Source organism: Amblyomma mixtum, chromosome 3 (genome assembly GCF_055824585.1).
Source record: "Amblyomma mixtum isolate Tamu chromosome 3, ASM5582458v1, whole genome shotgun sequence".
In the NCBI taxonomy this organism is placed as follows: Eukaryota; Metazoa; Arthropoda; class Arachnida; order Ixodida; family Ixodidae; genus Amblyomma; species Amblyomma mixtum.
This window is the reverse complement of record NC_143014.1, coordinates 21,617,342-21,640,796: the sequence shown is the minus strand read 5'-3', so window position 1 is coordinate 21,640,796 and position 23,455 is coordinate 21,617,342. Positions and strand designations below refer to the sequence as shown.

Genomic DNA, 23,455 nt, shown 5'->3' with positions numbered 1-23,455 from the left:
CTCACTTCCGCTGCTGAAATCAAATCAAATCAAATCAAAATTTACTTGTCGGTATGCGTACAGATTTGCTTCCTCAGTAGGGTGTTTTCGGTCCAAATGATTTCAAGGGGACAATTCTGATTTTCATTATTATTGCTGATTGTTAAGTGCTCCTGCTATTTTGATGTATCGATACATGCAAAATGGTTGTTTGAACCTTGTGTACCAGATCGTACACATGCCTCTTGTTACAGTGGGAGAAAAGGGGGACAACAATTTAGTTAGGCTGATTTGGATTACGGCTTCGTCTGGTGTTTGACGGGAGACAGAGGGCACTTGCTCGTGTTGGGTGTTGCCTTTTGCCGGTCGGTTTTGCAGTCTGCAGAACGACCAACCATGACCAGTGGCGAGAAGCAAGGGGATCGGAACGACCTCAGCGAAGCTGGTCGATATGCCTTGGCGAAAACGCTATGAGCAGAGATCCTGGCCCGGTGAGTGGGCCCTGGTGCACGTGAAGTTACCTGGGCGTGAACTTGGAAGAGCCTGAGAAGATGCGCGCCTGGCATCCGAGCCACGTGGAAGCAGCTCGTCTTCCCGGTGCCTTATCTGATGGCGGGGATGTTGTTAGGCCGGGAAACCTGCCCGGATTCGAATTCTGCAGGCCGCAAACTTTCTCCTGCGAACGTCCCGTTGACAATGCCTGGTGCTGCGCCGCAAGGCAACAGCGCCCTAATGCTCCCTTGACAAGCCACGGTGTTGCGCCATAAGGCAGCGGCGTCCTAAGCGGAAGCATCGGCGAGCAACATGCCCAAACATGTCGCAAGCTGCGAGACAGCGAGGCGCCGGTTTCCCTTCCCCCCGGTTTTCACCGCGCCCGGCAAAAATTGAAGCGAGTGGCCAGCGCGGTCGCTGGTTGGATCTCTCGGACCGCCGTCAAGTGCTGCTTCTGGATTGGACCGTTTTGAGTGGCAACCGTTTCTAAGGCTTTATAAGCCCCACCGTTGCAGGTTGAAGGAAGATACCGACCCAGCGTGAGTCGAGTGAGACGAGAGGAGTCGGATGGTGTTACGCGTTGGTGTCTCGCTGGTCGTCGCTGTGCGAGAACAGTCGCGTTGTGTTAGCTCTCGGCCCCCGTGCCGATGTTGTTCTGTACTATACTACGCCCTGTATACAGTGTATAAAGAGTTTTCTTAGTCTAACCGACGCCTGACTCGGAGTCTTCGCTACCGCCAAGAGAGCTGGCAGCGCTCAGTCACGAAACGGGTGGCGAGCGCTACTGGACCACCTGTATGGCACAACATTGCCAAGAGTGAGCTATTGCCAATCTATAGCTTCCCGGAATGCAGGAAGGAGTGGTTGGGACCCTGTTTCGGACGCGCAAAGGCTTCAATGATACGAATTCTGCGAAGCGTTTCAGTAAAAGGATAACGCAAAAATAACGAACCAGTACGCGACGTCCGTCAGTGCCGCTGTCCCTGAGCAGTTTGTTGTGCTCCTCCGCGTACTTCAAATGCCGGTCAGCCATCTCAGGTTCGCTGCCACCAGCAGTTTGCTCCTGCAATAGTTCTGTGCGAGAAATGAAATTTGTTACCGATGTTCTTGCCGTCCGCACGCAGAACAGTAGCGTTAAATGGCTAAGTTTAAAAAGGTCATCATTCGTCCGGGTGCCAACGGGATAGTCTAAGTGGTACCTCAAAACTCAAGAGCTGGTCCAGTTATCAGACTGCTGTCAGCGATGAAAACAACACGCGGATGTTGAAAACCGCAACGGACATTAACATACTTCTGTTGTCTTCCAGAAGGCTGCCAGGCCAATTCAGAGTAAAGCAAATACTGCCTTTTGCTTTGTTGTTCTGAGGCCGTCGCATGCATAACGGGTTTTACACAGCGTTTTATTGGCAGCTGCCAAAAGCATCCCATTCATAACTGCGGTCACGGAGACCATTGTGCTCTCAGCGATATCAACATCACGAGTTTGAATTGGTGCCATGAAAAAATATTCAGTTCTCAACTCCAAATTTTTCAACAATTAGTAATACGTGTCCTTCTTGCGAGGAAACGCTAAGTGAGCTGCAGGAAGCCAAGAAATTACATTTATTACAAACAAAAATTGTCTGCAGTTCTTTTAGGTGAACTGCAGTTCATATCTACGCGTGTGCCACTGCGAAAAGCAAACATTAGAGCGTATGCACACTCGCCTACTAGGAGCCGTAACAATCACTATGATTGCCTGCAAACAATTAGCAGTGAGGCGTCGACTGATGAAGCGTCACATTCAGTAGCGACTGAATATGCGCTCACGTCTCAGCAGAACTGTATTGAACGATTTTACTATGCTGTGAATGTATTGGATGAAGCAAGAAAACTAACACTTTCAGCAGAGAGCGCCGTCAATGTCGAGGACAAGGCTTTCCTTGAGGCTAAGGACTAATACAGACGGGTTTTCACGTCCCTATAAGCCGGGGTCTTAAGGGACACAGTAGACGACGACACCGAAATAATTACCACTATATGAGGCCCGTTATCGCACATCAGAATTACAGGATATGGGCCATTCGCACACTACGGCCATGGTCACTAGTTTGGTGACCGCCAACAGCCGTGCCACTGCCATAGAGCTGAGGTCATTCCCACCAATGATAAGTCCTCCCGCTGTTCCGTGTGATCTCAAGCATGCTCGCGAAATGTCCGCCTTTGTTTGTTGCCACTAAGCCGGCCGCGCGTTCCAACTTGCGCTCGCACATGCAAGTGCCCGCGTCCTCTTGCTTATGGAGCGACTTTTGGAAGGTGACGACATCGAATGCGCATAGGCAGAAGCTGGCAGTTTAACCTACTGGATGCGTCGGTCTGATGCAGCAGCCAGCGAAACCGATCTGTTAGCGCCGCCACGGATTCGAATCCGACTTGCTGCTGTAAGGTTTTTTAGTTTTTTCTATTCCTTTGATGTCACACTTCCTGGACGAAGCAGCGACTTTTATGACGAACGGACACCGCCGTATTCTTTCTGCGATGAGACTTTTAATGCTGTCGCATCTATGAACCGCTATATTTACCTTCGTCTGGCCGCACTCGGAACGCTTGACGATGCGCCGCCTGACGGCCGAGTTCCCCTTGGCTGGCCTGCGACAGAACGACTGCCTTTTTTGTTGTTGCTCTCATGAAAGCACATCACGTACGCTGCTGTTGTCCTGGGCAGACAGGCGACTGGCATAGGATTTGCGGAACTCGACGATGACGACTCCCCTCTTGACCCAAGCATGCCAAATTCTGTCCTCTAAGAAGGCCAAGTTTGGGTCACTGACCGGGCAAAAAAAGAGGTGAGACTGGTGTTTCGGTTCCATGCGGCAACCTCGTTCACAAAAAGACTGCCGCGTAAAAGGCGACTTATGAACAGTCTGTGCCAAAAATGTGCGGTCTAATCTGTTCTACGCTTAGATTTCCGCACTGCAGGAATACATGCGTGTTGTTCAATGTTTCGATCTCATGGATACACAAGAACAACAGAATAAAGGCTGTCACTAAAGAATCCTTTAGGCACTATTTTCATTACGTCATTTGTAAGCAGCTACGCGGCACCAGCATAGTGTCATGCGTTCCAGGTGAGGTCCGTCTGGTGGTTGCTAGGAACGAGGATGCTAGCGAGTGCACATGCATATTTACAGGAATTTCATGCCCACGACGAGCAAACGAGACACACAGAAACTCACGCAAGAAGAGAACAACTCCACAAGCGTGAGCGAGAGCGCAGAAGAGCACGCGCGAGGGAAGCTGCGAACACAAGTCAGAAGGCATCACAAAGACACTCTGCGCGTTCCAAACGTATAGAAATCTTTTCAAGTAATCTCTCCCCGTGTGCATGTTTTATATAAATCTTCGCATTCATCTTTGTGCAACAGCAACGCTGTTGTCGTTCATGTCGCACTAATTGGGAGCTGACTAGTGCGCCAGCAAGTATCCACTGCATGCCAGCTGCAAACGGAGGGGAAGTAGCCGGCGCGCCTTCCCTTTCAGTACTTTGCTCTCCCCTCACGGGTCAGCGATAGTGGCCCAGTTGGAGCCAGTCGACGGGCTCGTGTGTTTCCTCCTCTATCCTCCTTCGATCTTAGCATTTGCTTGCGTCAGCTAAAAAGGCCTGAGCGTGGTTCGAATCCCACTCGAACACAACTTTTTCTTCACCAAAATTTCTCGTGGTGTGGACGGAAGTACCAGGAGAGGTGGAATTGTAGCCGCTAAATGTATTGCTGCTTTAAAATATACAGTGCACGTGCTTTTTAGCTCAGCACCTTGCAGTGTAGCCCGTTTTGAAGCACAAGCCTCTCGAAGGTAAAGTTCCTTTATACCCCCTCCTCAGGCGCTTAGGACATCCATGGGTTAGAAGCAAAACCCGTGGACAGAGCCTTCAGCATTCATTGACTAGGTCAGTGCGCTTTATTGGAGTGCTTCGTCGACTAGTGGGAATGGGTTCGCTCGGTGTGCATGCAGCAAACGTGCAGTGCTAATGGCAGAGGTACGCCGGCTCATCTTTCGTTGGTAGTATATACAGCTAGCTGTTGCGACGTTGCGTTAGCCCAACGCTTCGACAGCGACTGAACCAAGACCTGAAAATTCAACTCGAGTCACTGGAAGCTTTGCTAGAGCACCGCTTTCGTTATCAAGGTGGCTGCTTTCGTTATCAGCCACCTTGGCTGGTCCCATCGCCACGAACTAATTACGGTATAATGATGACTCAGCATACGGTACCAACAATTTTACTAAATCACTAAGGTCCACAACAAACTGGCACTAAACTACTAATGCACAAAAAAATTGCCATATATAGATTGTCTGCATGCCACTAATCAAAGTATTGGTGTATTGGTGGTGGTAAAACTTTATTTCCCACAGTAGGGGTCCTGAAGGACACTCGGCTAGGCGCCAGGTGTATTCTCAATTTTTTACCTTTTGCCCGCATTTCTAACGTTGTATATATTTTGCCTCTGTATTTTGTCTGTTTATTTTTCTTATCCCAAATAATCAAGCTTCTTTTTGCATTCGAGTAAAATGCATCGTACGTCACCGCTGATGGCTGACTGGAGCTCAGTCAAGCCGCAATGCAGCGGTGTCTTCATGTCACCCTTTCTGGCTGTATTTTGCACGCGAGAATAAAATTAATTCATTGATTCTTTTCACACCGCTAAGTAAGTTTAGGTGATAATTTAAAACTCCGCGCAGTTCCAACCGCTCAAATTGACGATATCGTGAACAGTTACGAGAAACAGGAAGTATTACTCAGCACTTTGTGCACTGATGCAGGTGCTAGGGGCGAGGCCAGAGGCGTTGGAAGGGCGCCGGTCTATGCAATTCACCTGCAAAAGCTCGTTCCACCTGTTCTCGCAACGGAGACCATATCCCTTCCACATACCTTCTATGCCCGGCAGCACGGGCAACACGAATGTGGTACTCGGAGTTTTTTTTTTTTCCACCGACTTTAGCTTCAACACAGCGTCGCCTCCTGTCGGTTCTCGGAAACTGCATTGGGAGTATTAAATAAGGGTGTCCTGCAACTAACAAGTTGTGTTCATCGTCGTTTTCTGGCTGAGGGAGGCGGGTCACACCTTGGGCAGCCAGTGTCTGTCGTGCACTGCCTCTTCAGGGCCGTCGGCGGTGACCTGCTTCTCGAGGCGCCTCCTGTCGCGGTCCCACTGCGCCTGCTGGCTCGGAGCTTCTGCCATTGCCGTCTATTTCTCCCTCCTGGCGCACGCAGTTTCCACTAACCACAAGCCATGCACGCGGGCACAAGAGGGAACAGCATCGCATTGCACTAGTGGAGATAGCCCGAAATGATGAACATGTTCCAAAGCGACGGTTCCCTTCGCCGAAAAAAAAGAGGTGACGATTTTTCGTCACTTTTTTTGTTTTGCTAAGTGAAATGTCCCCTGGCGCACTTGGAATTCATCACAGTGTCCAAGTAGTTTTATGAACATAGCGGGTCGCTGTAAACATTCTGCACAGGATAATTGATGAAATGAGCTGTAACTAATTCATTTCAATGACCCGCTTTTCGTTGTACGTCTGAAAAAAAGATCGAAAGTAAGGCAGACTGGTGAAGCTGAAAAAAAAAAGCGCTACCACCAAAAAATTCTCAAGAAATAAACGCTTCTCGCTGGCACTGAATCCGCATTTCACGAAGCACACTAAATGTGTTCTGTTGGGTTTAGTGGCGCAAAAGCATCTAAGGCTATAGTGAAGTTCGCGGTGCTGTACTTTGTTTTGCCGCATTCGGTTCGCGTTAGTGGACTGCCCATTACGATCTTTCTCTTGTGCCCTCCGCGCAACTGCAGAGAAGGGGGGTGAGTCGTACTTAACCCAACGGGATAAGGGGGGCGCCGGATAGCGGAGGATTAAGGGAAAGGTCAAACTCCCCTTCAGAGACGCATTCATTAGGTCGCATCCTGTGTGCACGTGCGTGCGGCGAGGCGGACCCGCGTCACAGTGCGTGGCTTTTGTCCCATGTCTGCAGCGGCGTGCGTTGACAGCTTGAAGCGCGGTCAACAGGATATTGCCACGCTAGCTGCAAGCATGGGGAGCGACGATGCTGAACAGATGGGTTGAAGTGGCTTTCCTTGAACTTGGGTCAACCGGACGTTGGGAAAGTGAAAGTGTTCGCGAAGCTCGCAGCAGGAAAGCATAATTATCCGAAATCGTGATGGTAGAAAGTGTACATATGCGTACGGTGTAGCGATGAGTTGCCTTCTTTCCCCAATCATTGATTGGTTGTGTTATCCTTTCCGAATTGTTGATTGGTGATGTTTTCCTTTCCCCAATAATTTATTGGGTGGCTGTTTGTGCAGTTACCTGATTGGTTATTCTCCCCACCGAGGGCGGGGACATAGGGTTTAAAACCAGCTGTTTCGGCAGGACCGAGGGCTGGTTTCGTCACGTCGAGCCAGTGAAGTGTAAATATGTTTTCTCCTTGCTTGTATCTCCCTTTGTGTTAATAATTGTTTTTAACGCTAACCTCTCCGGAAGTGTCCTTAAAGCAATGTGATTGAGCAATTCGAATCTATAAGACGTCAAGCATCCTACAACAATCTTCATCAACCCAATTTCCCTCTACGAGGACTCTCAACTGGCGCAGTCAAGACAGGAACGCAACTGGTGCAGCCGTAAAGGGGAATCTCAACTGCTATCGTGCGCCAAATGCCGTGCGCCGTTCCGTTAGCTTGCCGACGAGTGGTCACTTGCAGAAGACGCGCCGCTCGCAGTGAGAAGCGCGGGTGCGGCCACCGGGAGTAAAAAAAACCGGGTGGGCCAACCTTCATAGTTTTTTTTTTCAGGAGTTGAAGGAGGAGAAGAGGAAGGTCATTTATTCGCCTTCTCACCCGCTCGTCTGGGGCGTCGTGCCGGGCGGTGCGCTCCTCGATCGCCGCCCGGCCCTGCAGCAGCAGCGCCCGGTCGTCGTCCAGTTGGCCCAGCAGCAGGGCTCGCTGTGTCGCCAGCTCGCTTCTGCGTGGGCCAGTATTGTGGGCAGGTGAGCAGCGCTTCCGTCAAGACGCTCACTCCTGTGGCAACGCCTCGAATGGGTAACGACGCACGACAGCGATGGCACAACACACGCACGCACTAGCAACTACTTCTCAAATCATTACTGCCAAGCGCAGGTACAGGTCTCTATTACACATATGCCTTAAGGGTTCTGACGCTCAGAGTTTCGAAAGCGAACGATGTACTGGCTGCTTACTTTACATTACGCCCGAGCGATACGCGTCGGAATTGAAACGCCAAATGTGCGAATACATTGACCGCAGCTGACCTTCTCTGAGGGGAAAAATGAGAAAACTAGTTCCACAGGTTTATAAGACAATTTTTACCACATTTTACCGAATGAAATGATGTCAGCTAGTTGTGGGCGCGGTTCAGTAAGATGGTTCGATGTTGTCTGAATGTCTTCGTTGCAAATCAGCGCAAAAAAGTGCATAAACGCACACCTTGGGATGAGGCGCTAGATTATTCACCTAAAGCGGAAAAAAAGAAGAGCAGAAAAAATTAACCGCCAGTCTAGGCTTATGCGAACGCTAGAAAAGAATTCTGAGTGCGCTGTACGCGAATCAAAGTGCTACTACTTTAACACCACGTTACGGAGTTTTCTGAAATATGACCTCATTAAATTTTGGAATTACCTGGGCGGTAGCAAGAACTGTGTTACAGAAATATCAGCTCACGGAAACGTAGTTACAGGTTCGGCAGATATGGCACGGAAATTAAATCCACATTTTCACAGTGTATTCTCTAAAACAGATTTAGGAGTCACGCGAAGCGCAGTACACTTTCAGACGTCAGAAGTTGACTTTTGGGAAGACAAGAAAAGGGCAATGAGGAGCTTGTTGTGACTTAAATATGAGGGAAGACAGCAGTCACAAAAATCAAAAAGCATAGACGAATGTTTAGATGTTTCTATTTGGGAAATTCTCATATCTGCTTAGTTATTCTTTCTGCGTTCATTGAATATTTACTACATTGTGCCTGTCCTGCTTGGACCCAGTTGTGGTCTCAAGTATGTACTCAAAATGGAACAAACAAAAAATGGCGGACGATTTAGCATGGTTAGACCGTATGCGAATTGGGTGCGCTAGGACTTCGGTTTCGGTTCGAGAATCGGTTTTCAATGTAGAGAAGGCTTCAAACAAAGATCGGCGAAATCAGATTTAACATCCACGTCAAGGGTATGACGCGATAGCCTTAATGAGTTGCTTGCCCATAAATGCGGAACTGGTCATTCTCTACATTCATAGGTCGCTGGGAGTGCTCATACCACTCCTGGCGCAGTGGTGCAGTGGTTTAGTGATTCACCCCTGATGGCAGGTTCTGCCACCGGTGGGTCTTGTGAGACCAAGGTTGCTCTTCTCGAGCAACATCACGGTCACGGAGAGAGCCTTCGGACCGACAAACATTGGCGAAATCTGACTTTTGGGGGTTCTGTGCTAGCGCACTCAAAACAAAAACGTATTCATGGTGGAGGGAGGGGCGGTAGATGGGTTTCTTGACAACAAAAAGTGAACAAGGGAGGCAGAAGCTTTAGTATGCTATAGCCAGCGTTTTGACAAGGAAGCTTCGACAAGACTCGACGAAGACAAGTCCTCTTGTAGAAACTTTGGCTAAAACCGCGTTCAGTAAGCGATTCTCATGGCGCAGTAAACCCGGATGTCTGCAGTTTGTGGCGCACTGGATAGATGGCGAGGCAATAGCGCCGTGGCATGAACAGGAAAATAGCTTGTAACAGCGAAACAAGCAAAAAAAGAAACAGATTATGATTCAAAATAAATAAGGAAAAAAGTATAAAATAAATAGAACAAATGGACACTGAACTACTGGGCAAAAATAGCACTCGCCACCACCTCGATTCAAAGGGGTAGTACCTGTGCATCTATCTAGCGTCTAAAAGCAATTACACGTAAAGCGGGAAGTAGCATGCTTGTTTTGAACAAGGCAGTACATGAACACACACAAACAGAGCACGACGAGCACAAGCTTTTTCTCCTCTCTCTTTTCGTGTGTTCACGTAGCGTCTTATCCAAAAGTTAACATGCATAGCCTACTAGCCCGGCAACACAGGTTAGTGCAGTATGCTTTTATTTGCAACACAACGCATCGGCTTCGTCGCCGAGACGTCGCGGCTCTCACTTCATTATGACTGCTATGCTACGTTTCGTCAGCCCTAACACACATCTCACCGACAATGATGGGCTTCGCCGAGATCGCATTCTCTGGTGGTGCATGAGAAGAAACGAACCTGAGGCATTGCATTGCGCGGGCTGACGTATTCCCGCAGTCACTACTTTTCCCACTATTGTGGAGCTTCCGGCTCTTCTTCCTCGCGTTTGTCGTGAGGTGGCGCGATACTTTCGAGCTCACTACAGCCACCGGAAAAATTTTTCGAGTACCGAATTTGATTTCAATGCGCTTCCGTCCTTAGATCAAATCTTGCTGTCACCGCCGACGTCGCCATCTCAACGAGCGCTCACCCGTGACAGCGTACCAAAAGAGACTAGATCACACGCACAGCGGTGCCCCACTCTGAAGCGCTTATATACTATGCCGATTACATAAGTTGCAATCATTTTTGATGCGACCGCGTCAGAGCGGATGTCCGGAGGAAAAGCCGTGCACGTTGTCACACTAATTCACGGCTGCTCGAGCGGGTTCTGATGTCTTACGTTGCACTGTCGAGTGAAAATGATTACAACTCGATTTAAAATATCACTAAGAAGTCGTAGCATTACTGATACGTCGTTATGACATTTAAGGATGTAAAGTAAACTAAATGCGCAGAAACTTCAAGTAATTAACGAATCGAACCCATGACCCCCTAGGGTTGCGAGTCAGACACGCTACCTGTAGACTATTGAGGCACGTTCGGTCGGCTTCATTAAAGGAAAACCCTGTTTGTCTTGTGGTGCATCATGCCCACTGATGCATGCTAATGAGTGTGTATAATTAGAAAGAGGTGCTAATTAAGAATGAGTAACAGATAACCATTAAATTTGTAGCGACATACCCTGAAGGCGGAGCTTGAGTGTTCCCCTAATTTTTTTCCCTCTTATCTTCTCAGTGTCGATTCACGATTTTACTCAAACATACGGTGTTAACTGCGCACGGCTTTTGAGCTGGCAGAAACACAAAGCACTGCAAAGGTGCCTGTCATACCGGCAACGGCGGCTTCCATTTGGAGGCGCGCAGAGACGGAGTGCAAAGATTTTCGTTAGCAGGCAGCGGAGAAAGAAACTGAAAAGTTCTCGCGAAAAGGATAGCCAGTGCAACTGAGACAAGCGGCGGAAGGGAGCACGGCAGAGCGCTAGACGCATTACTTCACCGATGGAACGGCACGAAAGCCAGACGTTAGCCGCCAAAGCGGCTCATTGGTTGTGGCGCTCGGCTTCTGACCCGAAAGATGCGGGTTCGATCCTGGCCGCGGCGGCCTCATTTCGATGGAGGCGAAATTCTAGAGGCCCGTGTACTGTGGGATGCCAGTGCACGCCAAAGAACCCCAGGTGGTCGAAGTTTTCAGAGCCCTTTACTATAGCCTGAGTCGCTTGGGACGTTAAATCCCCAAGGAAAATGTTATTTCATATTTTTCAGCAGTCTTTAACTACCGGAATATTGCCCTCACACTGGAAGATAGCTAATATAGTACCAATTTTTAAATCTGGAAACAAAACTCAGCTGCAAATTAGCGTCCTATATCTCACGTGCATCTGCTGCAAAATGCTGGAACATATAATTGCATCGCATGTTTTCAGTCATCTTGAGAAGAACAACTTTTTTTACGCTAATCAACACGGGTTCAAGAAGGGTCACTCTTGCGAAACACAATTATTTGAACTAACTACTTTTTTGCATTTCAATATGAACGAAAACCTTCAAACTGATTGTATATTCCTTGACTTTGCCAAAGCGTGCGACCACGTAGCTCACTGCCGCGTGATTTCAAAATTATCATCACACCGTCTAGACTCGCTAACTTTAACATGGCTTCGCAACTTCCTCTTCCATCGCCAGCAGATTGTATTTGTTAATAATCTGTCCTCTAACCTTTCCCCGGTTAACTCCGGTGTGCCGCAGGGCAGTGCGCTTGGTCCCTTATTATTTCTTATTTATATCAATGATTTACCTAATAATATAACTTCCACTATGCGAATTTTCGCAGATGATTGCATCATGTGCCGCCCTATTAGGTCTCCTAATGACCACTTGGCGCTCCAATCAGACCTTCTTATTATTAACGACTGGTGCAACTCATGGTTAATGACTCTTATTGTATCAAAGTGCAAAGTCATCTCTTTCACCCGTAAAATTAACAAGTCTAGCTTTACATACCGCATTCAAAATGATCTACTCTCACACGTATCCCATTACAAATACCTTGGCGTTAACCTTTCTTCAGATCTTTCATTGTCATTCCATATCGCATCCATACGCGCCGTCGCCTCAAAGTCATTAGGCTACCTACGCCGTAATCTCTGAAATTCACCATCTAATGTTCGAAAACTAGCACACCTCACTTTTGATCGCCCACAACTTGAATCTGCTTCTTCCATTTGGTCTCCCAATCATAAGAACATGATCACCGCGTTAGAATCTATCCAAACAAGGGCAGCACGATTCATTTCACGAAACTATAACTACCGTTCAAGCGTCACTCAAATTAAAACCGATCTTTCTCTACAATCATTAAGCACACGCCGCGACATCTCTCTGCTGACACTATTTCACAAATATGTACACTTTAATAGAGCTAATTCATTTCACCTCGATATCCCATCCCGCACGTCGAAAAGATTACATAATCAGCTCAGTTTCAGAGATATATGGTGATACAATCGCTTTCAAATCATCTGCACTACCACGAGCCATCAGATTATGGGATGACCTACCAGACAACATCGCTTCCGCGTCTAATCTAGATTCTTTCCATACTCAACACATCACACATTTCACTGAAACCGTCATTTAGCACGCCTGCGTTCAAATCTTTTTTTTCTTATTTTTTGTTCTTTACTTAGCTGCTACTGTCGTGCCATTTTGATGTTTTCTAACTTAGGTTTACCTGTTAAGTTTCCATGTTTGCCTTAATCGCGCTTTGTTACTCATTGTTACCACGTTCCGCGAGCACATTATCATGTATTGCTGTGCTTTATTTTCTGTATCGTATTCTTTTTTTCCTGTTGTTATTTCCGCCTCGTTTCTTCTTCTCTACTGATTTGTTGATATATTGTTTATCATGACTGTATGTTTCCCTTTTGTTTCCTTTGGTTATTAATGCACTGTATTGTCGATTTATTTTTTTTATCATGATCGTATGTTTCCATTTTTAAATAAAGTCTAAATCTAAAGCAAAGCCAAACGTCAATCCAAGCTGAATCAGTCAAGAAGTCCTCTGAAATAAATACAAAATGTTACTTTCGCTGAAAACAGACCTGTGGTGACCGAAAAAGTGACGTAAAGTGAAAATTGGGCAGTACCGCCACGGCCGAAATTCAGGTGCCGCTGCACAACCAGCGCTGAACATTACTGGCCTTTGGCACTTAATTAGTCGTCACTGAAATGAATGGAATTTCACTTAAACCTAAAATCAAACGCCACTTAACAAAGCCAATCCCATCTCGCAGAAAAAAAAAAAGAACCCGCCGCTAGGCAGGGATTAAGCTGCGCCTTCAAGGCTCGGCGAACGGTAGCACTTATGTTTCCGCTCTTTTCGCAGTGCGGCGCCTCTCAGCGCACTCCCCGGGCGCCGTTGGTCCCCGTGGCTGAATTTGTACTGCTCGAACAAAAAGTAGCAGGACACTCGAGCTCCGCCTTATGATGCAGCAGCGTTAATGAGTATTTTCTACTGTCTTTCTTAATAAGTACCCATTTTAATTTCACACAGTAATTTAGATACATCAGTAGGCATAATAGACCGCGCGATGCACCACAAGACAGACAAGTTCTCCCCGTAAGCAAGTCGAACGAAAGTGCCTCATTGGATAAGGCGTAAGGTGAGTGACATCGGGGACAATTCTATCGATAAAGTTTTTTTGTTTGTTAGCCAAATACGACAGTTGGGCATTTGGTGGTTTTGTACGGCAACGAAAGATGAATTTGTTGCTAAGAGATTTGGATTCAAAGTTGAAAAACACTTTCCTGTTGCTTAGATACAAACTCAGGACTCTGATGACGAAATAGCCGAAAAGTGACGTAAGCTGACGTAAACGTGGATTCCCTGATTGCTGGCAGGGAGCAGTGCAACCTAGCAACCGCCGAAATGAAAACTACCACCGCCCGAACGCTTCGCTTACGTTTGCACCAGCGTTAAGATGGATACCGTTCCCGATCCCGACAGCGAAGTTCTCGCGGAGAACTGCGGCCTGCACTTCAGCGGCCTCTACCCCACACAGCATGCAATGACTTTACGCTGTCACGCTGAGTGACCGTCATGATGGATATATTTCAATTCTGTATTAGTAGTCCTCGTAGCGCTGCTTATGCAGCAAAGCGACTTGTTACGCTGACGAAGCGAACATGCCTAGCGGTGCGCTTGGTAACGTGGAGGCTCGTGTAAAACGTACAGTCTTCGTCAAAAGTAACCAAGCTGCATGGTTTGCTTCTAGCTCATACAGTGGAGCCCTTACAGCTTCCCTGAAGCTGGAATAGTCTTCTTACCTTCCAACACGTTTTGATCTTTACGAAAGCCACAACAGCTCCACTAAAAAAGCTAGAAGCAAACCATACAGTCTGGTTACTTTTGACAAAGACGGTACATTAATTAGGCACGGGTCTGCTGCGCCGCTAAGTATAGGCTTTCTTTGGCTTCCAAAATTAAGGTTGTTTTGTTCCGTCTTCCTCGTGTGACAGAAGTGCACTACTGTTTTCAAAACAAAACTTAGATACTTCACTATCCAATCGCGTAACCGTGCCCGTTTGTCAGCCTCAGAAATCCGTGGCCATCGGTTATTTCTTCGCCGCACTTCTGCTTGCGAGGTTGGCCTGCGGCGGCGATACGTCTATTTTAGTTCTTGCTCTTTTCTGCTTTACAAGAGCTTTGTTTTCAGTAAGGGCGGCCTTTTTGTGGTTAGGAGCTGCTATTCTATCGATACAAGCCAACTTCAATTTCTCCTCAGTGCCCTTTAAGGGTTATGGGTTCGATTTCAAAGTAAGTGCTCCGAATTCGTTTTTCAGCGAAATTCATTTAATTTACACCGTTACGTGTGATAATTACATTTCAATCATGCTACCATCTCATAGCCACAATTTGACTCGCGTTTCCATCATTTTCATTCCCCACCATGGCGTCTGACGTCCTAAGCCTCTCGACCAATCCTGCATTAATGCGACAACACACACGGCTTTTGCTCCGAACATCCGCTCTAACACCGTCGTGTAAAAACAGTAGACCCTTTTAGTGTAGGTCATCCCTCACTACACTACATGCGCTGCGAACGGCGCAAACGCGACACTAATTTGCCGTGGCATAGCGTCCCTCAAGTGGGTGTATACGAGGAGCGGGCACCGAGGCACCCTAGAGTCGGGTACAGTCAACCTCTGCCCACAGCAACGCCAACGCGTTGCACGTTAAGTGGACAACACTGCCACAAACCTCAAAGCAGCCAGTTGCGCGCCTTTCCTTCCTCTTGTAATCAAACAGTTCATACCAGGTGTGACTGAGAAGGCCTGCGAAGGCTGCGCTGCTACAAGCTGCTCAGATCTACTTAGCTGAGCAGTATTCGCAAGAGACACACATCTTCACTGATGGCTCAACTTCTCATGACTCCTCATCATGCGGATTTTATGTGCCCTCATCAGGCTAAATGCTTTCATGGCGACTACAGCGTAGCACATCCTCCACCACAGCAGAGCTATACGGAATAAAAGAAGCTTTCTCCTATATCCTGCGCCATAACCCAGGACGCTGGGTAATCTACACGGACTCGCAAGGAGCCCCAAAAACCTTGTCCAACCTAACGGAGAGAAGAAATCACTAGCCAATCTCTAATGACATTGGATACATGCACTCTGCCCCACTTGGCTGTTGCTGACGGCCATTATACTATAATTTTTCAGTGGATTCCAGCTCACTGAAGCATCCTTGCCAACCAGGGGTGTAGCCGGGGGGGGGGGGGGGGTGCTTATGGGGCTTCAACCCCCCCGAAATTTTCTCGAACTGTCACGCACCGGTGACCAAAACAACCACTGGCGCCGGAAGTCATTCTGGATTTTGTCACCTACAATGTCTTTTTCAGACTAGAAAAGAGATTTTCGCGCGAACATTGCTAACTCGGGTTGAATTTCGTGGTAACGCCTATTCACCCGGAGTCACATAAGGCAAGCATCAGTTAGTATTATGGTCAAAATTACCATGCGAATGCGACAATTTTGAGGACATCGATAGCCGATCTTGACTGACTTTGCTCATTGAAAGCCCTGCCCACACGGCGTTTCCCGACATGCACACTCGAATATTGGTTATTTAAACTTGTGGCATCATTCGTGGTTTTCGTTTGTCCTTCGCTTTCCTTTTTAGCTAACTGCTGTTTCTTTAAACCAAAGAATACCCTTCTGTAATGATTGGTGCAGAATAATTGTCGCCGTGCAGGCAGTTAAAAATATGTACTTTCGTATTGATTTCTGCATTGTTCCTCTATTATTCTAACCATATGGTGCTGTCGCGACCGCAGCATGGCCCAAGTACATATCGCGACTTCAGCTATCATAGTTTTCTTCTTTCCTGGACCGTCTCTCTTTCTGTGTGCAAAGTTTACTATCTGTGATTGCGCAAGGTGTTTATTTACCTTGTTTGACGCATTATATAGAGTGACTTTTGCTTAGATACGTAGACTTAATGGAGACATACGTGTATTTAAATACCTTGTTGCGAGGTTTTGTATACGTACAGTGACTTTGTTTCCATTGACACTTTTTTGCCCTTTATCAAGTTGTACCTTCGCATTTCTAATACTCCATTTTATCTTCGCACTTCTAATGCATAGTTTGCAGAACTCCTAGTTTATACATGTTCTCGTTGTTGCGACTAAAATTTCGGTGCAATTGCTCGCAATACATGACCGGTGACAGCTGCTGCTGGCCGTTCCATATGTACAAAAATGTCAAGGTTCTTGAACGACAAAGATTCATTAAAATATTTGCCCTGTGTGCTTGCTAATTTCATGGCCTTTACATTTTTTATATCAGCGGCATGCACAGCTTTGCTGGCTTCGGACTGATATAGTTCTAGACTTCGTGTGATATTGGTATCAGCTATGTCTGCCACGGTTTTTAAGACATACGAATGCATTCTTTCATTTGAAAAAAATACATTTCACTTGTCTGACTGTGCGTAGCGTTAACTAATACACAATGACAATGCAGTTATTATTCTTGCGTTTGATCCCTCCACAAATTCTGTGAGGAGGCCGGGCTGCAACATGAGCCCCCCCGAACAAAATTTCTGGCTACGCCACTGTATGCCAACGAGAGAACGGACGAAGTGACCCGAAAAGGTCAACAGCCCCGTAACTGCAAGATGCGTCCCAACTCGCCAAACAATATAGCCAGGATGAAAAGAACCACCTCTGGAACTCGCCAAGTCATCATTACCCTTTTCTCCATTCCATCGACCCACTGCTCAAATCAAGACTACCTCTCGGGCTCCCGCGTCATCTAGAAACAGTTTATCATCGCCTACGTCGTAATGTCGCGTTTACTAACAGTCTGCGATACCGCTTCAAGCAAGAAGACACTCCGTATTGTGGCAACTGCAGACTGTGCTTCATATTATCTTCGCATCTCCAGCGTACGCCAACGAACGTGCGCACTATGAAGAATGCATGCAGTCCGCCACCCAAGTGCCACTCACAGTGGACTCTTTATTAGGTCCTTTAGGCTGCTACAGACAGCAGCGACGTGCCATGTTATTCTTATTTGCCTATTTAGAGGCTATCGGTGTTTTAGACAAACTCTAAATTGCCGAACACTTGATCACCCCCCTGTACGTGCAGAGAACTTGACATCGGTCTCATCCAAGGAAGCCATCATGCATAGAACGATTGCGTTCCAACCCTCTCAATGACCGTATTCTTTTCTACCACCCTCTTCCATTTTTACTCCCCTATTCCCTCCCCTACGCAGAGTAGCATGTCATCGAACATACACGCCGGCTGAAATCTATGCTTTTCATTAAAGAGCCCTCTCTCTCTCTTTCCTTTCAACAAAACCAATGGAAGGTTTAGACTACGAATAAGACAACACTGGCAACTAGACTATTTGCTTCGTGCAAGCGGGCCCTGGAGTCTTTGTATTGTGCCGGGAACGCAATCTAACCGAAGACCGCAAGCGGAAGAAGGCTGAGCATTAAAACGAGCCTGTGAGACGCCCAAGCGGAAAGTTCGCCTGTGAAACGTCAAAATGCGAGAGCTCTCGGCTGCTAATGCCAGTCACTTCTCGCTAATTAATGCGCTAAGCTGGTAAACATAGATCTAATCATTTTCTGTCCCAAGGCAAAACTATGCCAATAAAATAAAATATAGAAGCTGACAAAAAGATGGAGAACTGCTTCGACAGGTGTCGTGGCTATGACGAAACATGTACAGTGCCTATGGTTGGGCTTAACAGTTTTGAATTTGCCAAATTATCTGAAAAACAAGGTTTAGTTGTCATTTATATGTTTACCGTGTGGGCGAGAGTGTACGAAGTAGAAGCGAACACCACCATTTAGAGCGAACTATCGCGTAAAAGAATGCAGTGGCGGCATGCATTTGTTCCGAAGCGGGCGAGCGGCGCGCCGCCATCTTGTCCACGTAGCGTGTTCGTAGCGTACGCATGCTATGGTTTTTAGTGTAAATACGCTCGCTAGGCGCGGTGAGATGCGTAGCGTTCGCGCATGCGCATTCATTGCCCGCTGTCACTAGTTACACGCGACCTCACTGTGTTCGTCCGACTAAAAGTGTCCAGAACATGCAGCGAAACCGCAAAATGAACGCCGATGGACCGTTCATTGAGTTGCGACAGGAAAACTTGCAATGTGCACTGCTCGTTGGAGCTATGACAGGTTCTTCGAATTGAAAGCGATCGTCCTTGTGTTTGTTTCGGCTTTGTCCTCGTGTCTCCGCGCAATTTTTTCAGCATGCATATCAACCGACTAGCCCAACTTCTTGCTCTCCTCTTTGAATTGAAGCTGGGGTGGCAGTGCGGCAGAAGGCCTCTCCCTGCGTTAGCCGCCGTACGCAGCCACTACGAGGACACAGGCCGAAAGGAGCGCCTTGTGTTCTACTCGGCTCAAGTAGCCATGTAGCAGTCGCGCCAGAAACACAGAGCATTACGACTAAGGCCCTTTCGCATGAAGTGCGGCGCAATCCGAGCCCTTGCTCCGTTGTATTCTCCTGTAGTGCCTTCTGCTGCGCTGTGATTCGGCGAAAGCGATGGTCGGTTTGATTTGGTTTTGTGGAGTTTAACGTCCCAAAGCGACTCAGGATATGAGGGACGCCGCAGTGAAAGGCTCCGGAAATTTCGACCACCTGGGGTTTTTTAACGTGCACTGACATCGCACAGTACACGGGCCTCTAGAATTTCGCCTCCATTGAAATTCCACCACCGCGGCCGTGATCGAACCCGCGTCTTTCGGGTCAGCAGTCGACCAACATAACCACTGAGCCACCACGGCGGCCGGCGAAAGGGATGGAGTCAACTTGCAACGCAAATGGATCGGACTGCGTGTGTGTGCTAAACTGGGACCCTAATTTGCAACTTCCTGATCTACAAGTTATCTACTCGTGCCCCCCCCCCCCCCCCTTCCCCCCAAAATATACAGAAACGCGGCGGTGGTTCTCGAAAGGTTTGCCTTACGCTGCGATAGAGAAGTTGGCGCTTCTGCGCAGCTTGCTCCGTGGTCTTGCCTGCTACAGAAAGCGTGCATAGAAACGGCGAGACTACAGGTGGCATATATTGCATCGCATGCCTCCTTTTTGTAGTCATTGCACCATCAAAAAACTGTCTTTGCGGAGATCGGTCGGCAGCCACATAGCCAGAAAACGCCACAAGTGAACGTGCACACGTATTTTTGGTGGGTGCCGAAGAGTGAGAAAATGCAGTCAACAACATGTGCAACACTTGAGCCAGCTTTTTCCATGCTTTTTTTGCGTTTGTTCTTTTCCCTTTAATTTTGCTGTATCGCCAATTTCGAAAAGAAATATTTTGCATTTGCTCGAAAACATGCTCGTGTCCGTCTTGCCACCGTTGAAATATTCCTCCATTAACCAAAAGCGGGAAAGAGACTTGCGATGTCGGTTGCAGGTCAGCGCTCATGGCGTTGATACTCTGCCTCGATCGTTAGTTACTTTGCGTGGCCAGTCAGGGTGTGCTTGCTACCCGAGGTGGATCAGAGTGTGAGGAGTGCCGCTGTAAGGCTTCCAGATTTTTAAGCGCTTTGGTTTTGAAAACACCCGCGTGTTTCACTCCGAGGAATATTCCCAGTGCACTGCTGTCACCTACTTCAGTTTAGACTCCCACGCGTTGTTGATTTCCCGCTGTGTCCGATCGAGCAGCCTTCGGGACTCACTCAGCAGAGCTTCTTTCTCTTCAATGGCTTCCGTCACCTCCCACTGAAACGAAAAGAAACTTTTTTTCTAGACCGTCGCTCTCCAGTGACACAACTGAAATGGGCGCTGAGTAATTCGACTCAGCTTGCAGGCAAGAGAAAAACAGAATAACTGGTTTGGATGCCACCAGTGTCTGCTACACAGCGTGCCAGGCGCGGGACCAAAATACATTTGGTCACGCTTAGGGCACGTGAAATGTCACCGTGCACTAACGCCTACGAGCGACAGCAGCGGTCTGTTGGGATGTATAGGCTCATTCATTCAGCTTTCCGAGACGCATATGGCAACTGGCGCCCTTGGGCCACGTTTCTGAACGCGATAGTATTAATTATTTTTGCTTGAATGCCCACATCTGATTAGCAATAATGCGCCCCACATACGAGGCATGAAAAGGACGGGTTTTGTCGGCTGTGACCAGCATAGTGCCAACACAGTGGACAGGTGTACTTTAGCGCTACGTCCGAATAGGAACGGACCGAATATTCGCCGCGGTGCACAGACGCCACTATAGAGGCCCACAGCTATATTCATTGTGCTTGACAGCTGCATCCGAGAAGAAAGGGCTCCCACGATAAATCTCGCTTGTATTTAGCGCACTGAACTATCAGAAACCATCAGCTATTATAACGCGCAGCTAGATATGATTGAAACAGCGCAAGGCCGAAGGCCAAAAAAGAGAGCGGAGGAAAGGAGGAAATGGACAGCAAGAGTGAGTGAAATTGAATTTCGGCTATGGCCCCCTCCGCAGCCGGTAGTGGCGCGCCGACTGGGAGCGAAAAGTGTGCTTGCAGCCACCCTTGACCGCAGACTGCAGCAGTGTTTGCAACATGTTGCTACTTTCTCTGGTAGTTTATGGAAACCCGCTGCATGCTGCAGTACTGCACAGTGCCGGGCGCAGAACTTCACCTTTTTGTCGATCTTGCCCTGAGTCTTACTACTGAGGGATGAGGGAAGAAGTTGAAAGCGCTATCTTCCGGGTGTTCTTTATTTTACGCTTAATTCTTCCCTCATGTGGTTGCTGAACGGAAAGTCGCAGCTAGCTCAAGTTCTGAGAATTATCTTAGACTTTTTGCGTTAGCCTGGGAATGAGGCGCAGCTGGCAACAAGCCCCCGTTATCACAGTCAGGTCCGGCGACTAGCCCCAAGGTCGGGAAAGTCAGCATTTCTCAGAGCATAACTTCAAGGTCACAGCTCAAACGACCGCTCCAAGCATATGTCGTCGAGCGTGCAACGGTGCCGTCTTTGCCATAAGTATCCGCAGCGGGCTCGCAGCCGAGCAGTCTGCTTCCCGGCTGCGAGTGTGAACGGGTTGACGTAAGCCTTCGCCCTTGCTCTCCCTTCGGAGAGCTGTCATACTGAGCGAGGGCGCAAAGTTATGTCAGCCAGTTTACGCTCGCATCCGGTGAGCAGCCGGCAGCGCCAGAGACCGAAGCGCCGCCCCTCGGGCGCCTACGTGGCTACTCGGTTACTTTTGGCTAAAACGGTAGATAGCAGGTCTTGCTGCAAATCACACGCCACTTCATGCGTGAGCTATACACATAGCGACAATTGCTTGCGTGTGCATGCGCCAGAAGACGTCATGCTATACGCCGATGCAGCAATATTCGGGCTGGCAAATTGGTTCTGTTTTTCAGTGAATCGCGCTGCGCCGTGTTCTGTGCCATAGGCCATACAGTGTTCATAATTCAACTAACAATGTAAACAAAGAACGGCGCCACTTCTGCTTATTCCTGCCAATTGCGGCCAGCCGCAGCGTCGGTCATGTGCCCGTGCAGATTGTGCCAGTAGTGCTGAAGTTGCGTTTCCTGTGCTCAACTTTTCATTAGGTGATAAAATAATGATAAGCGTGCAATATCCTCTCTGAAATGTCTCCCTTTCCAAGAAAACAAAAGAAAATGCGCAGCAAAATCAGATTTTGGCCACGGTATTGGTTGCAGAAGCGGTACGTCGATAAGCCCCAGAGCATCAGCGGCCCACAGTTGCTGCTGGTAACGGTATTGGTTAGTTGAGTAATGTAAGCTACAAATTTAATAATTATACCACTGTCTGTGCGGATCTGAGCTAAACAATTTCTTAGCTATAAATGCAGACCACGTGTAAACCTTGTAAGGGCGCTGCGTCACAGCTGCTTTGAAAAGAGCCGAACTCAACGTTTACCGTACTAAACAGACCGCTCGCTGGAAGATGCAGGCGCGTGATAGTCTTACCTTGAGCTTCTTTACATCTTCCCAGAGAGCGTTCGCATGGCGTTCTTTAGCGCTCAAGGCTTGCGCCTTCAGGTCCAAGTCTTCGGACAGCTGGCTCACTTTGTTTTCCGATTCCGCAAGCGAGTCTTTCAGCTGTGCCTGAATCAGCTTGAGGCACTTGGACTCGTCCCTGAAAGTGTTGAGCCTCCGCTCCAGCTCTTCCAACTTGTGCTGCTTGGTGGACAGCTCCCTCTGTGAGTCCTGCGGTTTCACGAGGAAAAGAAACACCATGTTGCAGCATCATTTCCTGCAACCCGTGAGTTTTCTCCACAAATTTCTGTTCTGTACAATGCCACCCGCTTCACCCGAGTTTCATTAGCTGCGACTGATATGAAACGTAAAATACAAGATTTTTAAGCAGATTTCTGCGAAGTTCCGAATCCGCCTTTTTCACGACGCGGCTGCGCATGCGCCTATCCCCTGGCGGCGGTGTCGCGAAACATACTGGAAGTGTAAACAAACCGGCTTCCTACGCGGGGTGCGTTGCTGCAGCCGTCGGGCGTTCAGCACGACGCGTTTGGCGATGCCTATGACATGTGTTGCATACGGCTGCAATGCCCAATATCTAAGCGGAAGCAAAGTCGAATTTTTTCGCTTTCCGAACGCTTCCCGGGACCGCCTTCGACGCGAAGCGTGGATAAAAGCAATTCGCCGGCTCGACAATTGTGGCCGCCCTTGGGCACCATCTAGATCGTCGAGACTGTGCGGGAACCACTTTGTGACAGGTACGGACGAGGTACTGTGGTTAAATGCGTGTGCAGTCTATCAAGAAATTCTTTATTCATGGGCAGGAAGGGCTCGGATGTCACCGCGGCACCTAGACTTCCGGTCGCTGATCTCAAGATCGCGGTTTCGATGCAGACCCCGACAGCCGCAGTCGCTGATCTCAAGATCGCGGTTTCGATGCAGACCCCGACAGCCGCAATTCAGTGGAGGCGAAATACAAAAGCACTAGTGTGTTATGTATGTCAGTGCACGTGAAATAAGTCCAAGTCGCATATATTAATACGGAGCCCTTCACTGAAGCGTTCCACACAGCCTATGTGTCAGAACTTTGTCTACGTATCAATACCATGTGCTCATCGCAGGAAACTGTTTTTCAAGAAACAAGCAAAGGGGCACTGC

At 48.1% G+C, this 23,455-nt stretch overlaps 1 protein-coding gene across 5 annotated transcripts in view; it reads right to left on the bottom strand.

Annotated features, from left to right (window-relative positions):
- Positions 1-23,455, bottom strand: part of LOC149349408 (protein FAM184A-like) — a 152,474-nt gene that overhangs the window by 34,944 nt on the left and 94,075 nt on the right. For 3 of the 5 annotated variants that reach the window (XM_089578311.1, XM_089578316.1, XM_089578312.1), the window contains 5 exons: positions 22,292-22,531; positions 19,978-20,087; positions 7,341-7,464; positions 3,033-3,099; positions 1,424-1,545 (listed from right to left, as the gene is read on the bottom strand). In XM_089578311.1, the coding sequence (XP_089434437.1) occupies positions 1,424-1,545; positions 3,033-3,099; positions 7,341-7,464; positions 19,978-20,087; positions 22,292-22,531 (663 nt within the window). The remainder of the gene's footprint in view (positions 1-1,423; positions 1,546-3,032; positions 3,100-7,340; positions 7,465-19,977; positions 20,088-22,291; positions 22,532-23,455) is intronic. The other 2 variants (XM_089578315.1, XM_089578314.1) reach the window with 2 other exon arrangements.